At 36.7% G+C, this 21,719-nt stretch overlaps 1 protein-coding gene across 1 annotated transcript in view; it reads right to left on the bottom strand.

Annotated features, from left to right (window-relative positions):
- The window catches only part of GCA (grancalcin), a 34,446-nt gene extending 13,018 nt beyond the window's left edge, over positions 1-21,428 (bottom strand). The window contains exons 1-2 of the mRNA XM_077154016.1: positions 21,285-21,428; positions 18,910-19,056 (exon numbers count right to left, since the gene is read on the bottom strand). Of these exons, the coding sequence (XP_077010131.1) occupies positions 18,910-19,056; positions 21,285-21,311 (174 nt within the window). The 5' untranslated portion in view covers positions 21,312-21,428. The remainder of the gene's footprint in view (positions 1-18,909; positions 19,057-21,284) is intronic.
- Between the last annotated feature and the right edge of the window lie 291 nt (positions 21,429-21,719).

The following is a 21,719-nucleotide window of genomic DNA, read 5'->3' as shown; positions in this document are numbered from 1 at the left end:
TACTTAAGGTAAATAAAAGTTTTTAAATAGAAAAAACAAGTCCAATGGAAATGAAACAGGTTAAGCACTCATGTTGCAGTATCTCAATCTATTTCTTAAAAAAATGTAAGGTACTTCTTACATTGACAATATCACATAAATTGGCAGAATTATGAAACAACAGCCCTGAGAAAGAATCAAGGAGGCAAATTATAAACGTAACACTTACTATGAAAGCCAAGAAGCAAGAAAACTAGAACCAGTTTCTAAGAAGTACTAAAAAGTACTCTATATTCTAATTGATCTTTGGCAAGAAACCCCTTAAATCAAATTTCCAGTAGTTTCAACACATAAAAATACTGAAAAGCATTCTTCTCAATGGACTATCCATGTGGTATTCCCTGTTTGCTGAGTACATAAGTGCTTATTTCTTTAGCATACATGCTATTCAGATCTTGCTTGCTAAATTTTATACTTTGTAGTTAAGTTGCACCTTAGAACAATTAGCCACATTTTTAGATTTAAGGCTAAGTTATAAAGTCCTTCCTTAAATGAAAAAGACTTAAGAAGAATTTTTGAACGTTTTAACCATTACCTTCTACATTCCTACTGTAAGTTTTTAAGCAACAGTTTCACTAAATTCTTAGATCCTTCAAAAAACTATGAACACACTTCTAATATGATCTGAGCAGTGCAAAAATCAGCAAAAACCCATATCAACCAAGTGTGAAAACTGTTGCTGTCAATGCTTTCTCAGAGAAATGACTGTTATTAACCCTGGGTTGCTGTGGAATTACTGCAGAGTAATTTTTAAAAGACTATCTTGTACAAATATTAAGACATAAAGGTAGGACATTATTTTTCTTTTTTAACTCAAGAAATCTACTTGTACACTGAAGGTAACATAGTTATAAACTACTTTATTCTCTAATTCTTCTTAAGTGGGAAAAAAGGAATTCTACTTGAGGATAAAATTAATGAGAATTAGTCCAGCTTCATCAGTTTTCTCTCATTTATGAACAAATACATTGTGCAATCAACAGGTTCAATTTTAAAACTTTTAGAAGAAATTAGACTCCACTAAAAATCCAGGTCAATCCAGTTAAAATAAAGCAAAATCAATCAAATATGGGCTGGTGATATTTTCTATTCAAATACGAGCTTTTTCTATAACACTTCATACAAAAATACACTTAACCCACAGAAGACTTTTCTCTAAATTCTGTATTTCCAAAGACATAAAATAAAGAACCTTGAAGGGTATGGAGGTTCTTTTGTAGAAAAAGAACAAAATGTATAGACAAAGCAAGGTTGAAAATATTGCAACTTCAAAAGATAGAGAAAAAGTCATCATAAATACAATTTGGCTTAAAGAATATAAGAATTCTTTATATTTATAAACGCTCCATTTAGAGTCTTCATTAAGCCTTTTTGAAAGGAATGAAAACTAAGAAACACATCTTCATTATTTCCTTGCCCACACAATAAAAAAGAGCTTTACATCCCATGTGTCAAATTTCTGCTTGTTCACATTTCTGTAAGCCAAGGCCCAGTGCATCTTTCACCCCTCTGCTAGGTTTGGCTACAGTGTGGATGACAGTCTGTTTATATGGCCTGAACTTCAGAAGTGAATATGTATTCTTCTTATGAAAAACTAAGTTTATTATTTAGCAGTCTTGAGAATTAAACACTATAAAACTCAGGAAATCCTATCAAATTCCTTCATAGGTCCTAGAGCATTTTAAGATTTCATCTTTTAGTAACCTTTCATCTTAATCTTTCACCTTTCATCTTTTACAACAGATGTAAAGTCACTGAAATACAAAACATATTGCTTTAAATTAAGCTTCTTTACTAAATACTTAGGGTTAGCTTCTAAAAACAAGCAGACTAAAACATAGTGAGTTGGAAGATTTTATATAGACTTAGGCAAGGTGGAGATTAAGGTGAGTGAAAGGGATGAGTCTTGTACATGGAAGATAATATTCTGTCATTACTTAAAAGTTTGATACTTTGTTCAGCATAGATTTTTGCATTAATTTCAATTTCAAGAAATATTTCATTAGACTTCTGGGAAGAGGGCAAAGTTGGGTAGATTGAATTCACCTCTGCTCAATGGGACAAGATAGGAGATGGATGAATGACCGGGACCGCGGTCCCAGGGGGTGAGTGATTGAAGACGGTCTTTGGTACTTCTTGGGGAGGAAAGAGGCAGGGAGAATCAAGATGGGAAAAGCAGGGTGTGTCTGATCAATCTTGATCCCCACCGGGGGTGGGAGGTGGCACATGGGCAAGTGCAGATCTGAAGGAACTAACCATCACACCACTCCAACCTGCACCCAGTAGGGCACCCCAGCATGGCTGTGGGGAGCCCAGAGGCATACCAGATCATCTATTATGAAAGGCCATGCCCCAGCTATGAGTGGCTGTCCCATAGGACATGGTGAACAGATTCGCCGGGCATCAGGTGCTGTGGATTGGCTGCTCTCCTGGATGCTGCAGTCAGCTCCCCCATCCCACTGCACACCCCATCTTCCCAGCCAGCCACTGCAGCTGCAGAGGAGCGGGCCTGAGAAGAGAAGGTGCCTCAGGAGCACCACCTGCTGGGAAGAAGCACTAAGTGCAGTCTGGAAAACTCCCTATCTGCCTAGGTTGTTTTTTTCTAATATATTTTTTATGTCTTTAAATTAGTAACATTATTATTTTCACTTATACATTTATATTTTATTGCTATTTTTATTCCTTATTTATTATTTATTTTTAAATTTTCTCTTCCTTCTGTGAGTTCATTCTCAACATACCTTGGGGTATCTCTTTCTGACTCTGGTACTACTACTGTTCAGGCGTGTGTTTTTTTTTCATATTTTTATTGTATTTATTTATTTTTTACTTTTTGAGGTAGTCCATAGGCAAGGAACCAAGCTTGGGTCTCCCACATGACTGGTGGGTAGTCTACCACTGAACTACCCATGCACGTCTGCCTAGCTTTTAATAGACCCCCAAATAGGATTATACCTCTTACATGAGATCCAGGCCTTGGTTTGGCCAGGAATTACTGACAAACTAAGTGCAAAAGGGAACTCTTAACACAAAACCAAGTAAATACAAATCTTTACATGTGTAAAGAAAACCAACTTGCAAAATAACTTTATTAAGATAATCAAATGCCCCAAACACAACAAAAAATTAAAAAGCATGGGAAGATCCAAGCAGAAATGGCCCAGCCAAACAACCAAATCAAAATACCAGAGGGGTCCACAGAACACAGAGGAATTCCTCAAGGATATTTATAAAGAAATAAAGGCTATCAGGATGACACCAGAAGAGCACTGAGAAGAATTAGAAAGATTAAACAGAAAAATGGCAGAACTCACAGAGATGAAAGACACAGCAGACCAAATCAGAAATATACTAGAGATACACAATAGCAGATTTAAAGAAGCAGAAGAAAGAATAAGTGAGGTAAAAGACAGAACTGAACTAAAGTGCACACACACACAAAAAAAACGGCAAGAAAGAGGAAAAAATGGGACTGGATCTTAGGAAAATAATAGACAACAAAAGGCAGGCAAATAAAAAAATTCTTGGTGTTCCAGAAGGAGAAGAGAAGAATAAAGTGTGGGGAAGGTTAGTTGAAGATACAATCAGGAACAACTTCCCAATCCTTATAAAAGACATAAGTGTTCTGGTTTGCTAGCTACTGGAATGCAATATACGGGAAACAGAACGACTTTTAAAAAGGGGAATTTAATGAGTTGCTAGTTTACAGTTCTAAGGCCGAGAAAATGTTCCAATTAAAGCAAGTCTATAGAAATGTTCCATCAAGGCATCCAGGAAAAGATACCTTGGTTCATGAAGGCCGATGAAGTTCAGGGTGTCTCTCTCAAGTGAGAAGGCATGTGGTGAACACAGTCAGGGCTTCTCTCTCAGCTGGAAGGGCACATGGCGAGCATGGTGTCATTTGCTAGCTTTCTTTCCTGGCTTCCGGTTTCATGAAGCTCCCCGTGAGGCATTTTCCTTTTTCATCTCCAAAGGTCCCTGGCTCGTGGACTCTGCTTTGTGGTGCTGCAGTGTTCTCTGCTCTCCCCGAATTTCCTTCATTCTCCAAAATGTTTCCACTTTTATAGGACTTCAGAACCTAATCAAGACCCACCCAAATGGGTGGAGATGCCTCCGCCTAATCCAGTTTAACAGCCACTCTTGATTAAATCACATTTCCAGGGAGATAATCTGATCACAGTTTCAAACATACAATTCTGAATAGGGATTAGAAGAAATGGATGCCTTTACAAAATAGGATTAGGATTAAAACATGGCTTTTCTAGGGTACATACATCATTTCAAACCAGCAGAATAAGTATGCAAATCAATGAGGCCCAATGAACACCAAATAGAATAAATCCAAATAGGCCTATTCCAAGACACATACTAATCAAACTGTCAAATGCTGCAGAGAAGCAGACAGTCCTGAAAGGCAAGGGAAGCAATCTAGTACATACGAGGGAAAACACATAAGGCTGAGTTTGGACTACTCAACAGGCACCACGGAGGCAAGAAGGCAGTGGTGTGTCATATTTAACATTCTGAACAAGAAAGGCTTCCAGCCAAGAATCCTTCATCCAGCCAAGCTGTCCTTCAAAACTGAGGGAATGATTAATGTCTTCACAGACAAAGACTGAATGAACTAGTCAGCAAGAGACCTGCCCTACAAAAAAATACTAAAAGGAATCCTGTCAGCTAAAACAAACAAACAAACAAAAGACAAGAGAGAGGTCTGGAGGAGGGCACAGAATTGAAGAGCACTGTACTAGTTTGCTAAATGCTGCTGGGAATGCAATATACCAGAAATGGGCTTCTCGATTCGCAAATTTTTGTCTTTTATAAGGGTTGGGAACTTTTTCCTGACTATATATAAAAGGTTTACAGCTCTAAGGCCATAAAAATATCCAAACCAAGGTCTCGAGAGAAAGATACCTTGACTCAATGAAGGCCAATGTTTATCACATGGGAAGGCATGTGGCTGGTGTCTGCTGGTGCTTGCTCCCGGTTCCGCGGCTTCCAGCTTCCAATGTCAATGGTTTCCTCTCTAAGCATCTCTGGGCTTTCACTCAGCTCCTCCAGGACACAACTCTGGGTTCTGGCTTACTTAGCATCTCATGAGAAGGCACATGGTGATATCTGCTCTACTCCAAACATCTGTGTCTAGGCATCTGATCTATGTTGGCACTCCAAGCATCTCAAAATGTCTCCATTCTGTCAGCTCTGAAGCAACTGTGTTTTCTCGGAAATGTCTCCTCTTTTAAAGGACTCCAGTAAACAAATCAAGACCCACCTTGAATGGGAGGAGCCACATCTCCATCTAATCAAAAGGTCACACCCTCAATTAGGCACACCACATCTCCATGGAGTAACATAATCAAACGGCCACACCCACAGTTGAGTGGGTTAATTTCCATGGAAACAATCTAATCAAAGGTTTCCACCTTACAATATGGAATCAGGATTAAAGGACAAGGTTTTTCCGGGGTTCACAGCACTTCCAAACCAGTGCAAGTACCAGAAGGGTAATTTAAAGGATAAAAAAAGAGAGCTAGGGAAAAGAATATATAGACCTGACAAATAAAAACTAAAGGACAAGACAGCAGATTCAAGAACTGCTTTTACAGTAATAACTGTGAACATTAACAGAACTCACCAACTAAAAAATACAGATTGGCAGAATACATTTAAATATATAATGCATCTATATGCTGTTTACAAGAGATGCATCTTAGACCCATGGACATAAATAGATTGAAAGTGAAAGGATGGAAAAAGATGTTCTATGTAAGCTATAACCAAAAGAAAGCAAGAGAAGCTATACTAATATAGATAAATGTAAAGACATAATAAGAGACAAAGAAGGGCACTACATATTAATAAAAGAGACTATAGGGGGGGGGGGGGCCAGGATAGTTCAGTGGTAGAATTCTCACCTGTAATGCGGGAGACCTGGGTTCAATTCCGTTACCCCCAAAAAACAAACAAAAATTCAACAAATGGTGACGTAATAACAGGACACTCACATGGAAAAAATAATGAAATGTAACACCACCATACAGCATAAAAAAAAAAAGAGAGAGAGAGACTATATACCAAGAGGAAATAACAATTTAAATGTTTATGTTCCCAATCAAGGAGCTCCAAAGTATGACACAAACATTGGCAAAACTAAAGGGAACTACAGTGGTTCAACAACAACAGTGGAAGACTTCAAAATATCACTCTCCACTATAGACAGAACAATTAATCAGTAAATCAACAAGGAAATAGAGAACCTAAACAATGTGATAATGAATTAGACCTAATATCATTACACCCCAAAACACCAGCGTATACATTCTTCTTTGGTGCACATGGAACGTTCTCCAGGATAGATCTTATGCTGAGACACAAAATAGGTCTTTATAAATTTAATATGATTGAAATTATCCAAAGCACTTCTCTTTGACTACAACAGAATGAAGCTGGAAATCAATAATTACCAAAGGACCAGAGCTTCCACAAATACATGGAGATACAATAATCAATGGGTCAAAGAAGAAATTGCCAGAGAAAGTGGTAAATATCTGGAGACAAATGATAAGAATACAACATATCGGAACTTATGGGTTATGGCAAAGGCAGTGCTGAGGGGGAAATTTATTGTCCTAAAAACAAAAATGAGCAAAAAAGAGGACTTAGCTGCTAACCTGGATAAATAAAAGAACAGCAAACTAACCCCAAAGCAAAAAAAGAGGCGAGGGTGGGCCATGGTGGCTCAGCAGGGAAGAATGCTCGCCTGCCATGCCAGAGGACCTGGGTTTGATTCCCGGTGCCTGCCCATGTAAAAAAAAAAAAAAAAAAAAGAGGCGAAATAAAAAAGATTAAAGCAGAAATAAACAGAACAACATCAACAAAAAAACACAATAGGAGGAATGAACAAAACAATTGTTCATTGGTTCCTTCTTTGAGAAAGTTGTTTCTTTGAGAAAAATCAATAAAATTGATAGACCCTCTAGTTAAACCAACAAAGAAAAAAAAAAGAGAAGATGGAAATAAAATCAGAAATGAAAAGGGGTTCATTTCTATGGATCCTGAAAAAGTTTGAAAAATCATAAGAGAATACTATGGACAGCTATATGCCAACAAACTAGACGATTTACATGAAATCGACAAATTCCTAGAAAAACACAAACTACCTATGCTGACTTAAGAAGAAATAGAAAATCTCAACAAACAGATTACAAGTAAAGACATTCAATCAGTCATCAAAAATATTCCCACAAAGAAAAGCCCAGGGTCAGGCAGCTTCACAGGGGAATTTTATCAAATATTCCAAAAAGAACTAACACCAATCCTGCTCAAACGCCTCCAAAAAAAAAGAATGTTATCTAACTCATTTTATGAAGCTAGCATCACTCTAATACCAAAACTGGGTAAAGACACTACAAGAAAGGAAAATTAAAGACCAATTTCCATAATGAATATAGATGCAAAAATTCTCAACAAAATATTAGCATACCGAATCCAAAAAATAAATTAAAAGAATTATACATCATGACCAAATAGGGTTTATACCAGGAATGCAAGGATGATTCAACATAAGAAAATCAATCTAATACAGCACATTAGCAAACTGAAAAGGAAAAGTCACATGATCATATCAATTGATGCTGAAAAAGCAAACTTCCTCAATATCTGTGCTGGTTTGAAAGGATGTATGTCCCCTAGAAAAGCCATGTTTTAATCTAAATTCCATTACGTAAAGACAAAATAATCCCTATTCAATACTGTATGTTTGAATCTGTAATTAGATCATCTCCCTGGAGATGCGATTTAACCAAGAGTGGTTGTTAAATTGGATTAGGTAGAGGCATGTCTGCACCCATTTGGGTGGGTCTTGATTAGTTTCTGAAGTCCTATAAAAGAGGAAATATTTTGGAGAATGCAGGAGATTCAGACAGACTAGAGAATGCTGTAGCACCACGAAGCAGAGTCCACCAGCCAGCGACCTTTGGAGATGAAGAAGGAAAATGCCTCCCAGGGAGCTTCATGAAACCAGAAGTCAAGAGAGAAAGCTAGCAGATGACATTGTTTTCACCATGTGCCCTTCCAGCTGAGAGAGAAGCCCTGACTGTGTTCGCCATGTACCTTCTCACTTGAGTGAGAAACCCTGAACTTCATCAGCCTTCTTGAACCAAGGTATTTTTCCCTGGATGGATGCCTTAGATTGGACATTTCTATAGACTTGTTTTAATTGGGACATTTTCTCGGCCTTAGAACTGTAAAATAGCAATTCATTAAATTTCCCTTTTTAAAAGCCATTCCATTTGTGGTATATTGCATTCCAGCAGCTAGCAAACTTGAACAATATCACAAAGGGTATATAGGAAAAACGCATAGCTAGCATCATACTCAATAGTGAAAGACTGAAAGTACTTCCTCTAAGATCAGGAATGAGACAAGGATACCCAATGTCACCACTATTATTTAACACTGGAGAAGTGCTAGCTGTAGCAATTAGATGGGAAAAAGAAAAAAGCCATCCAAATAGGAAAAGAAGAAGTAAAACTTTGATTATTTGCAGATGATATGACCTATACTTAGAAAACCCTGAAAATCTACAACAAAGCTACCTGATAAACAAATTCAGCAAAGTGGTAGGATACAAGATTAATGTACAAAAATTAGTAATGTTTCATCAGTAATGCTATTATACACAAGTAATACCTCACTGAGGAAAGAACGAAAAAGTTCCATTCGAAATAGTAACCACAAGAATCAGGTATCTAAGAATAAGCGTAGCTGGGGATGTCAAGAACTTGTACAGAGAAAACTACAAAATATTGCTAACAGAAATAAAAAATGACCAATGGACGGAAAGATATTCCATACTCATGGATAGGAACGGTGAATGTCTTAAGATGCCAATTTCTACCTAACTTGACCTACAGTTTCAATGTAATACCAACCAAAATCCCAACAACTTACTTTGAAGACTTGGAAAAGCTAGTTATCAAATGTATTTGAAGGGAAAGAGATGCCAAACAGCTAAAGATATCCTAAAAAAGAAGAGTGAAGTGGGAGGACTAACACATCCTGACTTTAAAGCTTACTATAAAGCCACAGTGTTCAAAACAGGAAGGTACTGGCACAAAGTTAAAAGTATCAAACAATGGATCAAATCAAGAGTGCAAAGACAGACATCCAAATCTATGGACAATTAATCTTCTATAAAGCCCCCAAATCCACTGAACTGGGACAGAATAGTCTTTTCAATAAATGGGCATGGGAGAATTGGATATCAACAGCCAGAAGAATGAAAGTGGACCCATACTTTACACTCCATACAAAAATTAATCCAAATGGATTAAAGACCTAAATATTAGAGACAGTACCATAAAACTTCTAGAAGAAAATGCAGGGAAACATCTTCAAGCTTAAGTTGATAGTGCTAATTGCCATGGTTTGCTAAATCCCAACCAACATCACTCCTGTTAACTCTTAAGAACACCTAGGGCTCAAACTGAGACTCTATAAAAGTTTCAAGCACTAAGTTTGTTTTCTTGGAACCTATAAATTTCAGAGGGTTCCTAGGCCAGATAGATCCTGAAATCCAGAGGGACCAACCTCTCCAAGATTACCAACTAATCACATTCCCCTATCCTTTAGTGTCCATACCCCTTCTCCATATGAAGAAGTCTGTACAAACATTGCCTAACGATCCCTATAGATTTGGAGAAGGATTAAAGGAGAAGGAGGAATTATAACAAAGAAAATAGGATTTAACAAATGAGAATGACTGTGGAATTACTATATGGATATTTCTTCTAGTCTCCAGTGTTTTGGAGGAGATAGAATGAAAAATCTGAAATAGTAGAATGATAACCCATAACAAACTCTGAAATCTGTCCTGTAACTACCTGCTGAAGTATTCTTTGAAGATTGTTTTGTCTTTCTTATCTTTGTATATATGTTATATTTCACAATAAAAAAACATTTTTAAAAATACTGCATTAGGATATCATTTATTTAGTAGAATTACTGAGTTTTATGGCATCCCCTGAAATTGTGTGCACAAGGCAAGTCTGTTACTAGACTTACCATAGCCCTGTCCTTAAGTCATTTAGCAATACAAGGGCATGTATAGGTTATGCCAAGATTTTAGATTAGCGGAACTTCTATGGCAACAGAAGAGGAAAGAATTAATAATATATCAAAACAAACAAGAAAATAACTTCGGAAAGAAAGATAAACTTTTCTTTGAAACTAACTATATCTGAGGCCCATACTGCTTTGTCATACATTAAGAAATATGTTTCTAAATTCGTGTGTGTGTGTGTGTGTGTGTATATCATTTCAATCCCAAATTGTGTTTGAGTTCACTATCTAGAAAAAAAAAAAAGATGGTAAAGGGAGAACAGACCTGTGTAGGCAGGAGAGGCAAGGAGTTTGCTTCTGAAGACTTCACATGATAAAGGGAATGAAAGTGTTTGACTGCTTGAATCTAGGAAGTGGGATGGAGCTCCCCATTCATGAGAAGAGACAAAATCAAACAAACGAAGAAACAAAAATTGCTGACTACAGCCTGAGGATACTACTTTCAAGAAGCTGAAGCCTTAGGTTTAGGGAAGGAGGATTAAGACAATGAACTAGCTCCCCCTACGCTTGCTGAAGAGATCTATGCTATCACCACCAGACAGCATTCTTGACCTATCATGAAGTCTGATTCTGGACAAAATCCAGATCACAGAACAATAACAAAACCACTAAACAGGGTAGAGTGACATGGAGAGAGGGAGGGATGACATGCAAGGGGAGGGAAAAAGCAAAGGTGGAAAAAATAAAATGAAAAAAAAAATCCACTCAAAATAAGTTTACAACCCCAAATTCCAAAACATATGGAGAAATCTAATCTCCATATTTTTTTAATCGTTCTAATGCTCAGAAAGACAGTTAACAAATAACAATTAGAACAGATTCATAGAAGATGAAACTAATTTTCTAGAGCAGTCATTAAAATGAGTATGTTAAAACATACAGGAATAAATTAAAACATCCATTTCAAAACAACAGTAAATTAATCCCTTTAACAAATATTTATTGAGTACCTACAGATTATAAGTACCACTGGAGGCAATGGGTATTAGTGCCCAAAACTAAACTCCCCTTCTTCATACATATTATGTTTTAGTAAGGAAGAGACACAATAAGGCAAAACTTACATTAGATGGTAAGAAAATGCTAGAGAGAGAAGGCAGGATTAAGGTGACAGCGAGTGTAGGAGTGTCCTGGAGGACGTTGAGGAGGCAGCTGCTATTCTATAATGGTTAAAGAAAGTCTCAGTGATAAGGTGAATCTGAGGGAGATCTAAAAGAAGTGGAGAAAGTCACGCAAATATCTGAAAGAGTGTTATAGGCCTGGACTGTCCTTAACAGTGGCCACTAGCCACTTGTTCCATTGAGCATGTGAAATGTGGCTAGTATGAAATGAGATGTTCTCTAAGTATAAAATACATACTGGATTTCAAACACTTAGCAACAAAAAAAGTATAAAATATCTTATAAATAATTGTCATAACAATTACATGTTGAAATGACAGCATTTTGGATATACTCGAATAAATAAAACATATTATTAAAATTAACTTCACCTACTTCTTTTTAGTTTTTAAAATGTGATTACTTACTTGAGACTGTAAAATTACACATGTGGCTTGTATTTGTGGCTTACATTATATTTCTTTCTGACAGTAATGTTCTAGACAAAGAGAACAGGTAGAAAACCCTGTGACAAGATGTTCTTGGTGTTGCTTTAGTCTTTGCCTATTCACGTTTACTATTTCTTTCACTGTAACATTATTATTTCCTACATGTCTAACTCCCTGGCTCAATGGAGATCTAAATAATTCATCTTTGCATCCCCAGACCCTAGCACTAGTATTGCAAACAAAGCAGGTCAGCTCTGCAGAAGGAAGACAATAACGGTTGAATCTCAGCTAAACCATGATCATTTCAGATAGTTTATGGTCATGTTTATTATTTCAGAAGGGTGAAAATATTAGAAATTCTCAAATGTGGGAACTAAAAAATCAAAAGCCAAAAATAAATTAAATTCTATTTTACATATATACTTTTTTTTTTTATGTTTTCAAAGCATTCTTCAACAAGTAGTTATAGGACAGATACCAGAGTTTGTCATGGGCTACCATACCATCCTCTAAGATTTTTTCTTTCAGCTGCTCCAGAACATAGCAGGCTAGAAGGAATAAATATTTTGTCATCATAATTGACGTTTTTGTGAAAAATAACATATATACAAAAAACCAATAAATTTCAAGGCACAGCACAACAATTGGTAATAGAACAGATTTCAGAGCTTGGTGTGGGCTACAATTCCACAATTTTAGGTTTTTACTTCTAGCTGCTCAAAGTACTGGAAACTAAAAAAAACAGCAATTTAATGATTCAGCAATCATATTCGCTTGTTAAATCCTACCTTCTCTATATAACTCCACCATCACCTTTGATCTTTCTATCCCTCTTTCTAGGGGTATTCGGGCTATACCAATTCTAACTTTTTCATGTTGGAAGGAGCTGTCAATAATAGGCATAAAGATAGATATATCAACCAATGGAATCGAATAGAGTGCTCAGATATAGACCCTCTCATCTATGGACATTTGATCTTTGATAAGGCAGTCAAGCCAACTCACCTGGGACAGAACAGTCTCTCCAATAAATGGTGCCTAGAGAACTGGATATCCACATGCAAAAGAATGAAAGAAGACCCATCTCTCACACCCTATACAAAAGTTAACTCAAAATGGATCAAAGATCTAAACATTAGGTCTAAGACCATAAAACAGTTAGAGGAAAATGTAGGGAGATATCTTATGAAACTTACAATTGGAGGCGGTTTTATGGACCTTAAACCTAAAGCAAGAGCACTGAAGAAGGAAATAAATAAATGGGAACTCCTCAAAATTAAACACTTTTGTGCATCAAAGAACTTCATCAAGAAAGTAGAAAGACAGCCTACACAATGGGAGACAATATTTGGAAATGACATATCAGATAAAGGTCTAGTATCCAGAATTTATAAAGAGATTGTCCAACTCAACAACAAAAAGACAGCCAACCCAATTACAAAATGGGAAAAAGACTTGAACAGACACCTATCAGAAGAGGAAATACAAATGGCCAAAAGGCACATGAAGAGATGCTCAATGTCCCTGGCCATTAGAGAAATACAAATCAAAACCACAATGAGATATCATCTCACACCCACCAGAATGGCCATTATCAACAAAACAGAAAATGACAAGTGCTGGAGAGGATGCGGAGAAAGAGGCACACTTATCCACTGTTGGTGGGAATGTCAAATGGTGCAACCACTGTGGAAGGCAGTTTGGCGGTTCCTCAAAAAGCTGAATATAGAATTGCCATACGACCCAGCAATACCATTGCTGGGAATCTACTCAAAGGACTTAAGGGCAAAGACACAAACGGACATTTGCACAGCAATGTTTATAGCAGCGTTATTTACAATTGCAAAGAGATGGAAACAGCCAAAATGTCCATCAACAGACAAGTGGCTAAACAAACTGTGGTATATACATACGATGGAATATTATGCAGCTTTAAGACAGGATAAACTTATGAAGCATGTAATAACATGGATGGACCTAGAGAACATTATGCTGAGTGAGTCTAGCCAAAAACTAAAGGACAAATACTGTATGGTCCCACTGATGTGAACCGACATTAGAGAATAAACTTGGAATATGTCATTGGTAACAGAGTCCAGCAGGAGTTAGAAACAGGGTAAGATAATGGATAATTGGAGCTGAAGGGATACAGACTGTGCAACAGGACTAGATACAAAAACTCAAAAATGGACAGCACAATAATACCTAATTGTAAAGTAATCATGTTAAAACACTGAATGAAGCTGCATCTGAGCTATAAGTTTTTGTTTTGTTTTGTTTTTTTACTATTATTATTACTTTTATTTTTTTCTCTATATTAACATTCTATATCTTTTTCTGTTGTGTTGCTAGTTCTTCTAAACCGATGCAAATGTACTAAGAAACGATGATCGTGCATCTATGTGATGATGTTAAGAATTACTGATTGCATATGTAGAATGGTATGATTTCTAAATGTTGGGTTAATTTCTTTTTTTCCGTTAATTAATAAAAAAAAATCATTGCATAAAAAAAATAATAATAATAATATGGGGTGGGGAGATGGAACTAGCTGATACTCCAGAGAGGCTGGGCTCTCTAGGTTTCAGGACCTATCATGTCCAGAGACCCATCTGGAGGCTGTAGGCTTCTGGAAAGTTACCCTAGTGCATGGAACCTTTGCAGAATCTTATATACTTCCCTCATGTTCTTTAGGATTGTCTGGAATGGTTTTGGTTGGGGGTTGACAAGTTATGATATGCGGCAATGTCGAACTGAAGCTTGCATAAGAGTGACCTCCAGAGTAGCCTCTTAACTCTATTTGAACTACATATATGCTTTTTACAGAATTGTTAGAGTCAGAGAAACAATCTCAACAGTTTTGTTAGAAGTTTTATGACTATCAGAAAGCATTTTCCTAGTATACATTTCATACTCGCACTTCATTTTAAAAAGTCATGCCATCTTAACTTAATAACTAATGACCAAGGTCTTACCAACTCTATAGAGAAATAATACCCTAAAATGTGTAGGTGATAAATAATATTTTTAAAGTAAGGATGTAACAGATTTAAAAGGACAGTAGTTAATGATGCAGTTGCAGTCTTCAAAATATGTTACTAGGGGACTGTTGGTTCCTGATCTAATAGAGTAAAATATTACCTAAAGAGATTAGTAATTCTTATTCCTGATTAAATAATTCAGTTCAATAGTTTGAACATTATGATAGTTCAGAATTATTTCACACATACTTTTGAGCACACTAAATTTTCAGTATCCATTTCTTCTTTTATAGAACAGTTACTCTGTAAATATCTTGGAACATTTCAAAAATTCAATACTTCAAATCTAGGATACGTTCCTTAGGAAATGAAAATATTAGGTCAATGCAAATATTGAAATTTTTTGATCTATAGTATCAAAATTCTGTCCAAAACAATAGCAATTTTCAAGGCTCCCCAGAGGAGCAAGTATATTCTTGTTACTCTACACTATAAGTAGCATTCGTTATTAATTTTTCTATCTTCATAAACTTGATGGACAAAATATTGCAACTCATTATACTTATTTATATTTGATTACTAATGAAACTGAATATTTTCCAGTGTTTTATTTATGACCTTTTTTGGGTTGATTTGTGTACTCTCATGACTGCCGTATTTCTGCATTAGGCTTTTTTTTCAAATGATTTGTACGCATTTTTTAAACTATTGAGTATATCAAAATATGTTTCCCCCCTAAAAAATATGCTTCCTCTCTTACAGCAGTCACATTTAGTCTGGAGTGCTAACTATTATTTCTGGATTTTAAGGGGCTGTTTTATATATGTGTTCCCTGGTACTGAGAGATAAGAATGAAACCAATCGGGTTGGGATTAAGATAATTCAGAATACAGGGGTAAGGAAGATATTGCCTATATTTTCGAACTTCATCTACTCTTTGACACCAAAGTAAGAAAGTTTTATTATGTCCAGAACCTAAATTTTCTGTAGCACATAATCTATCTCAACCTGTCTGGACAGATCATTTGAACAATCCAAACACAGGGAGCCCAGAATAAGAATGAAAGTCTTTAATCCTATACAGTTTAGTGTAATGCCTGGATACATCCCAGAGTATATTAAGCAGATAATCAAAAAGTATTGGCAAAGTCCCTTGAGGGATGGAAGAAAAATTATGGAACTACTAAACTTTATACCAGGGAAACCCCGGATACTGTCACAAACATTAGGGACACCCAAATCAACAGGCCAAGCCCTTGATCTTCAGCTCTTGTGAAGCTCATGTATGTAGTGGAGAAGCTTCACCTACCTATAGGTATGACTAAGAGTCACCTCTGGGAGGGCCTCTTTTGTTATTCAGATGTGGCCTCTCTCTAAGCCCAATTCTGCAAGTGAAACCATTGCCCTCCTTTACTGAGTGGGTCATGATATCCAAGGATGAAAGTCTCTCTAGCAGTGTGGGAGATGACTCCCAGGGATGAGCCTGGCCTTGGCACCAGGGATCAACAATGCCATCCTGACAAAAAGGGGGGGATGAAGTGTAACATATAAGGTATCAGTGGCTGACTGAGAGAGCTCAAATAGAGTCGAGAGGCTACAATGGAAGTCACTCTCATGCATGCTTCAATTAGACATTGCTACCTATCATAACTTGCCAAACCCCAGCCAAAACCATTCCTGCCAATCCTAAAGAATACTAGGGCATTGTATAAGATTCTACAAAGGTTCCATGCACTAGGGTAACTTTCCAACCTCCAGTTGGGTCCCTGGACCACATAAGTACTGAAATGCAGAGGGGCTAGCCTCTCCAGAACATCAACTAGTTCCATCCACCCTATCCCCTATTATTGACAACTCCTTCCTACATGAAAAAGTTAGAATGGACATAGCCCAAATACCTTTAAAGAGTAGGAGAAAGATCAAAGGTGATGGTGGGATTATACAGAGAAGGTTGGGTTTAACAAATGAGTGTGAGTGCTGAATCATTATACTGATATTTCTTTTAGCCTCCAGTACTTTGGAGCAGCTAGAAATAAAAACCTAAAATTGTGGGATGTAACCCATACCAAACTCTGAAATCTGTTCTACAACTAATTGTTGTGATATACTTTGAAATTAATTGCTTTTATGTATATATGTTTTTAAAAGAGAAGGAGAAGTATAACAGAGAAGATAGGCTTTAACAAATGAGTATGACTGCTGAATCATTATATTGGTATTTCTGTTGTCTCCAGTGTCTTGGAGTAGCTAGAAGAAAAAATGAGAAAGTGTGGAACCGTAACCCATACCAAACTGTAAAATCTGTTCTATAACTACTTGTTAAAATGTACTTGGAAATTTATTGCTTTTTTGTATATATGTTATATTTCACAACAACAAAAAAAAAAGCTTAAAAAAAATATGCTTCCCTACAATGTTACCCTTTCAGGTGTATTTACAGTTTTTTAATTTTTTTAAAATCAAACCTATTGACCTTCTCATGACTCTGGTGGTTATACCATCTTTTAATTCTTTAATTTATCTGGAATTAATGTTGAAATATATATATGAGGTAAAGACATAATTATTTTTTAGATAAAGTATTCAGGGTAAGTTTCTAGGCTTTCTGCTCTTTCATATAACACATTTATTTTTACTTTAGGACTACAAAATAACAATTATTATAATTTTATTATAATTTAACATTTATTCTCAATGATATAGTCTACCAGGTAACTTTAGAATGATTTTGCCAAGTTCCAAAAAGAAAAAATAAAAAAATAAAAAATCTTAGGAATTTGATTAAAATAATACTGAATTAATTTGAAAGGAACTGACATTTTTAATACATTATACTTTCCATTCTTAAAAATTTACTCAACACTTCTTTTATGCCAAATGCAATTATCAGTTGTTAAAATAGGTATAATCCATACTCTACTTAATTTTACTTGAAATTTCAAATGAAATAATGCATTTAAAGTTAAAAATCTTCACCTGATTAACTATAACAATGTTGTCATTAGCAGTTCACCTACAGAATTGGCAGTCCCATATTTCCAAATTAGGTATAATAAAGTCAGTCTTTAAAATATTTGTGTGAATGTACTGGAGACTAATAATATGCTAATATAGGACCAATCATTAATATCATATCAGCTTACCATGTTATTTTTAATTAAAAATAGAAAAGCAAACCCCAACACAATTATCCATTTCCTTTTAGAAAATTTACCAGATCTGTAAAGTCAAAATTACCACTTTGCTGAATTTATTAGCTCAAGTAGCTTTGAGGATTTTTCAGGACTTTCTAAATATAGGGCCATGTCTTCTACAAATAGGGAAAGTTTTACTTCTTTCTATTCAATGTGGATCCCTTTTCTTGCCTAAATGGTTCTGGCTAGAACTTCTATTACAACGTTGAATAACAGTGGTGACAGTGGGACACTCTTAGGTTTTAACTGTTTTTGTTTGTTTGATTTGTTTTTTATGGAATGAATGCCCATGTGAAAAATCTGGCTCCTTAGGATACTACTTCTTCCAAGAACCTCTTCCCTTCCCTCAAATTCCCCCAACCACCTTCACCTTCTAAAAAAAAGGTATTGAGGCTACATGTATTTGTCTTTGTAGTATCAACTGTACAACGAGAGTAAGGAAACAGAGACTCAGTTATAGAAAAAATGATAGCTCAAAAGACGATAATGGGGCGGGCCGCGGTGGCTCAGCGGGCAAAGTGCTTGCCTGCTATGCCGGAGGACCTCGGTTCGATTCCCGGCCCCAGCCCATGTAACAAAAACGGAGAAACAGAATACAATAAAACAAGAAAATGTTCAAAAATGTTTCCCTTTCTTCCTTCCTTCCTTCTCTCTGTCTTTCCTTTAAAAAAAAAAAAAAAAAAAAAAAAAAGACGATAATGTATTTCTGTAATACATAAATTTTGGTGTAGTATTTAGGTCACGAAGAGCTCTTTGCAGGAGAATTTCGGCTAAGGAAGCATAATAGGTGAGGAACAATCAATCAGCTTCCCTCCTCCCCTCCCCCAAAAAACTCTTCTAGTGAAATGAACAATGTGTTCAGGCATCACAACTACAGACTTTAAACAAAACGAAAATTACTCTAGATAACCTTAAAATATAAATCTCATCAACAATGAAATGATCACTAATTGAATTTGTTCACATTGCTTTTAAAATGGAAATCTTTTAAAACTAATATTGGTTCAATGAAGGTGCGTCTTACCTGTCCCGCAACAGCCGTGAAGTAAGACCACATGGAGTCACCGGCAGGGGAATAACTGTCGGCATATGCTGGGTATCCAGAGCATCCTCCAAATGGCTGTCCCATTTGCATGGGCACTCCTGGCATCTGACCACTAAAATTTCCATACTATAAAAGTGAAAAAGGAGAAGGTTATCAATACTACTACTACCTATTACCCATCAAAGTTGAGTAAATATTCCTTGCCCAGACCAAGCACCAAAAAAAAAAAATAATAATAATAAGTTGGGTAAATGACAAAATATTTATGAGAAATCCACTAAAAATGTAAGAATTGAAATAGTTTCCTACATCTTCCAAACTTAGCTATCACGAAAACTTTTTAGTCACAAAAGGCTAGATGTCCTAATATGATTCAGATTATCAACATATTCTCCAGCCATCAACATTTATTTTAAAAGATGTGTAAAATAAAAAATAAAAGTCTCTAGCCTATGAGAATTTAATCTAACAAAAAACATGAGGGACTATTTTTAAACTATTTACCATCATTGTCACCGAAATGAACAAAAAATTAAAAATAGAAAATTTCATCTATAGAGAAACTAAGAAAGAGTCTACTTCCAGACACACACTTCAAAGACTATCTGGTAAATATAATGAAACTCTGACCGAGGCATAGGAAATTGCAGAGTTAAAACATTCTCTCCCCTGAAAGAAGACTTATTTTTAAAAAGCAAGAGGACAGTGAAAAGATCAATAGTGGTGATTTCAGTCATAGTACTGTTCCCAGCTAATAAGAATAGATTTCTTAATGTGATGATCATACACTTAATTTGACAAAAGCATATTTACCAAAACAAACAGGCATAGGAACTAGCTTACTATATTTTGTTAAAAGGTAGAAAAGATGAAGAAATAATATAAGGCTTGATTTATATGATTTATAAAGCAGTTCTAACTAGCTCACTAAATACTATACTCCAAATAAAGAAATCTGTAAATTTTATAAATGTATTTTTAAATATTCTTATTACATATAAAAAAAACCAACTAATCTCCACTGCCTCAGCTGTTTGATTACTTTTTCTTCTAGCTATTGAGTGTGAGAGCAGCTGAACTGAGCTGTCTACATTTAAATAAATGGAAAAGGACATATTAATGTTCAAAATGCATACAGATGTTCTCTTTGATTTTATTTTTGTGGAATGCTACATGAAATGCAAGCATTCTCTGACAAAGTGAAGGTAACTAAGAGGCACACTATTTGAATGAAAATATGGCATTACTCTAATCATCCCACTCTACTATATATATGGCTCCAGAACATCCCCATAGGAGTAAAAATACCATGATTCCAACAGTAAGCTTTATCCTAATGAAAATATGTAGAAGGCATAGAAATAAAAACAAAGCCCCAAGTGTGTACACCACCTTCATCAATCAATATAGGAGACTTAACCAATTCCTCAGGTGCCTTAAACTTTCTTCAGTTTAAGGATAGGTGAAGGGTAGATATTGTAAAATGGAAGATAACAATGGGAATTCAGACACGTTTTCAGACATATCAATTTTAGGAATGAGTTTATGTGGAGGCTGAGAACTGGAAATTCAATCCCTGTAATTTTTTTTCCTCACATACTCCCAGGGTAAGGAGTAACCCACATGAAGACCACTCCATGTACCATTGGCAAGGCCTATAATAAATATTAGTAAAGTTCAATGTTTCTTTTCAGGTAAAAAAAAAATTAGAAAACAAACAAAATTTATTATTTCTATGCACACTCCAATGGATCATCTCCCACTCTCACTTCATGACCACAAAGTGTGCTCTCCCCACTTTTGCGATCATTGGAAAAAATACTGAAAGTATGGATTCCGTTTTAAAAGAAGGGGCTAGCCACCAGGATACCAGAATTACGACACTTCACACCTTTCAAAGGTGATGCAGGATAAGCAGTTATGTAAGAAAAAATAACAAAAAAAGTCTTAAAGTACCCTTGGTATAACAGGAAATATGAAGAAACACAGCATACCTTAATTTACTCATAAGCAGAAGGACAAAACAAGAAATGGTCAAAAACATGCAGAAACAGGACATCTAGCAAAAAGTGAGTGGGGTGGAGGGTGGACCACAAAAGATAACTAGCACAAGAACTTTCAGAATTTCCAAAAACTAATGAGCACACCACACCCTCGGTTCCACCAGGACCCGCCTAGGGGCCCTTAGGGGCCATGAGCCCTGCGACTTCCCGGCCTGACCAGGGTCCGGCTCCCAACCGCGCCGGCGCCAGAGGCGGGAGAAGGCAGCGAGGGCGCGCCCGGGACGCTGACGCCGCCCGCGAAGGCGATACTTCCCTCGGGGGTGGAAGTCAGGACGCAACACCCGGACTCACCCCTCCTCCGTATCCCGGGTAGGCCATGATGAGGCGAGAGAGCGTCACCTTCTGAATCAGCGCCTGCCCTTCGTGAAACGCGGAGATGCAGGTGCAAGAGCAGGTGAGGCTGAGGACCGCCCGCAGCGCCGTCCCCTCCCCCGAGCCGCCCCTTCCCGGACTTCAAGCTCCACCCTGCGCGGCTCCTATTGGCTTCATCCCCTCAGAGCCCGCCCCCTCCCGAGATCTAACCCTACCCTCTCGGCTTCGATTGGCTTCATCCCGCCTCTTGGAAGCAGTTGCTCTGATTGGCCTTTATTGGCTCGCTCAGGTCTCGCGCTCTCTCTTCACTCAACAGGGAAACCTTTGGCTAGGTAACCTCGCAGCCTCTTTGGAGATAACCCTGAGGGTACCTTCCTCTTTCATTTTTTACCTTAAAACCCTAAGGTGGCCAAT

This window comes from Tamandua tetradactyla, chromosome 3 (genome assembly GCF_023851605.1).
Source record: "Tamandua tetradactyla isolate mTamTet1 chromosome 3, mTamTet1.pri, whole genome shotgun sequence".
NCBI classification, from domain to species: Eukaryota; Metazoa; Chordata; class Mammalia; order Pilosa; family Myrmecophagidae; genus Tamandua; species Tamandua tetradactyla.
This window is presented reverse-complemented; position numbering and strand designations above follow the sequence as displayed.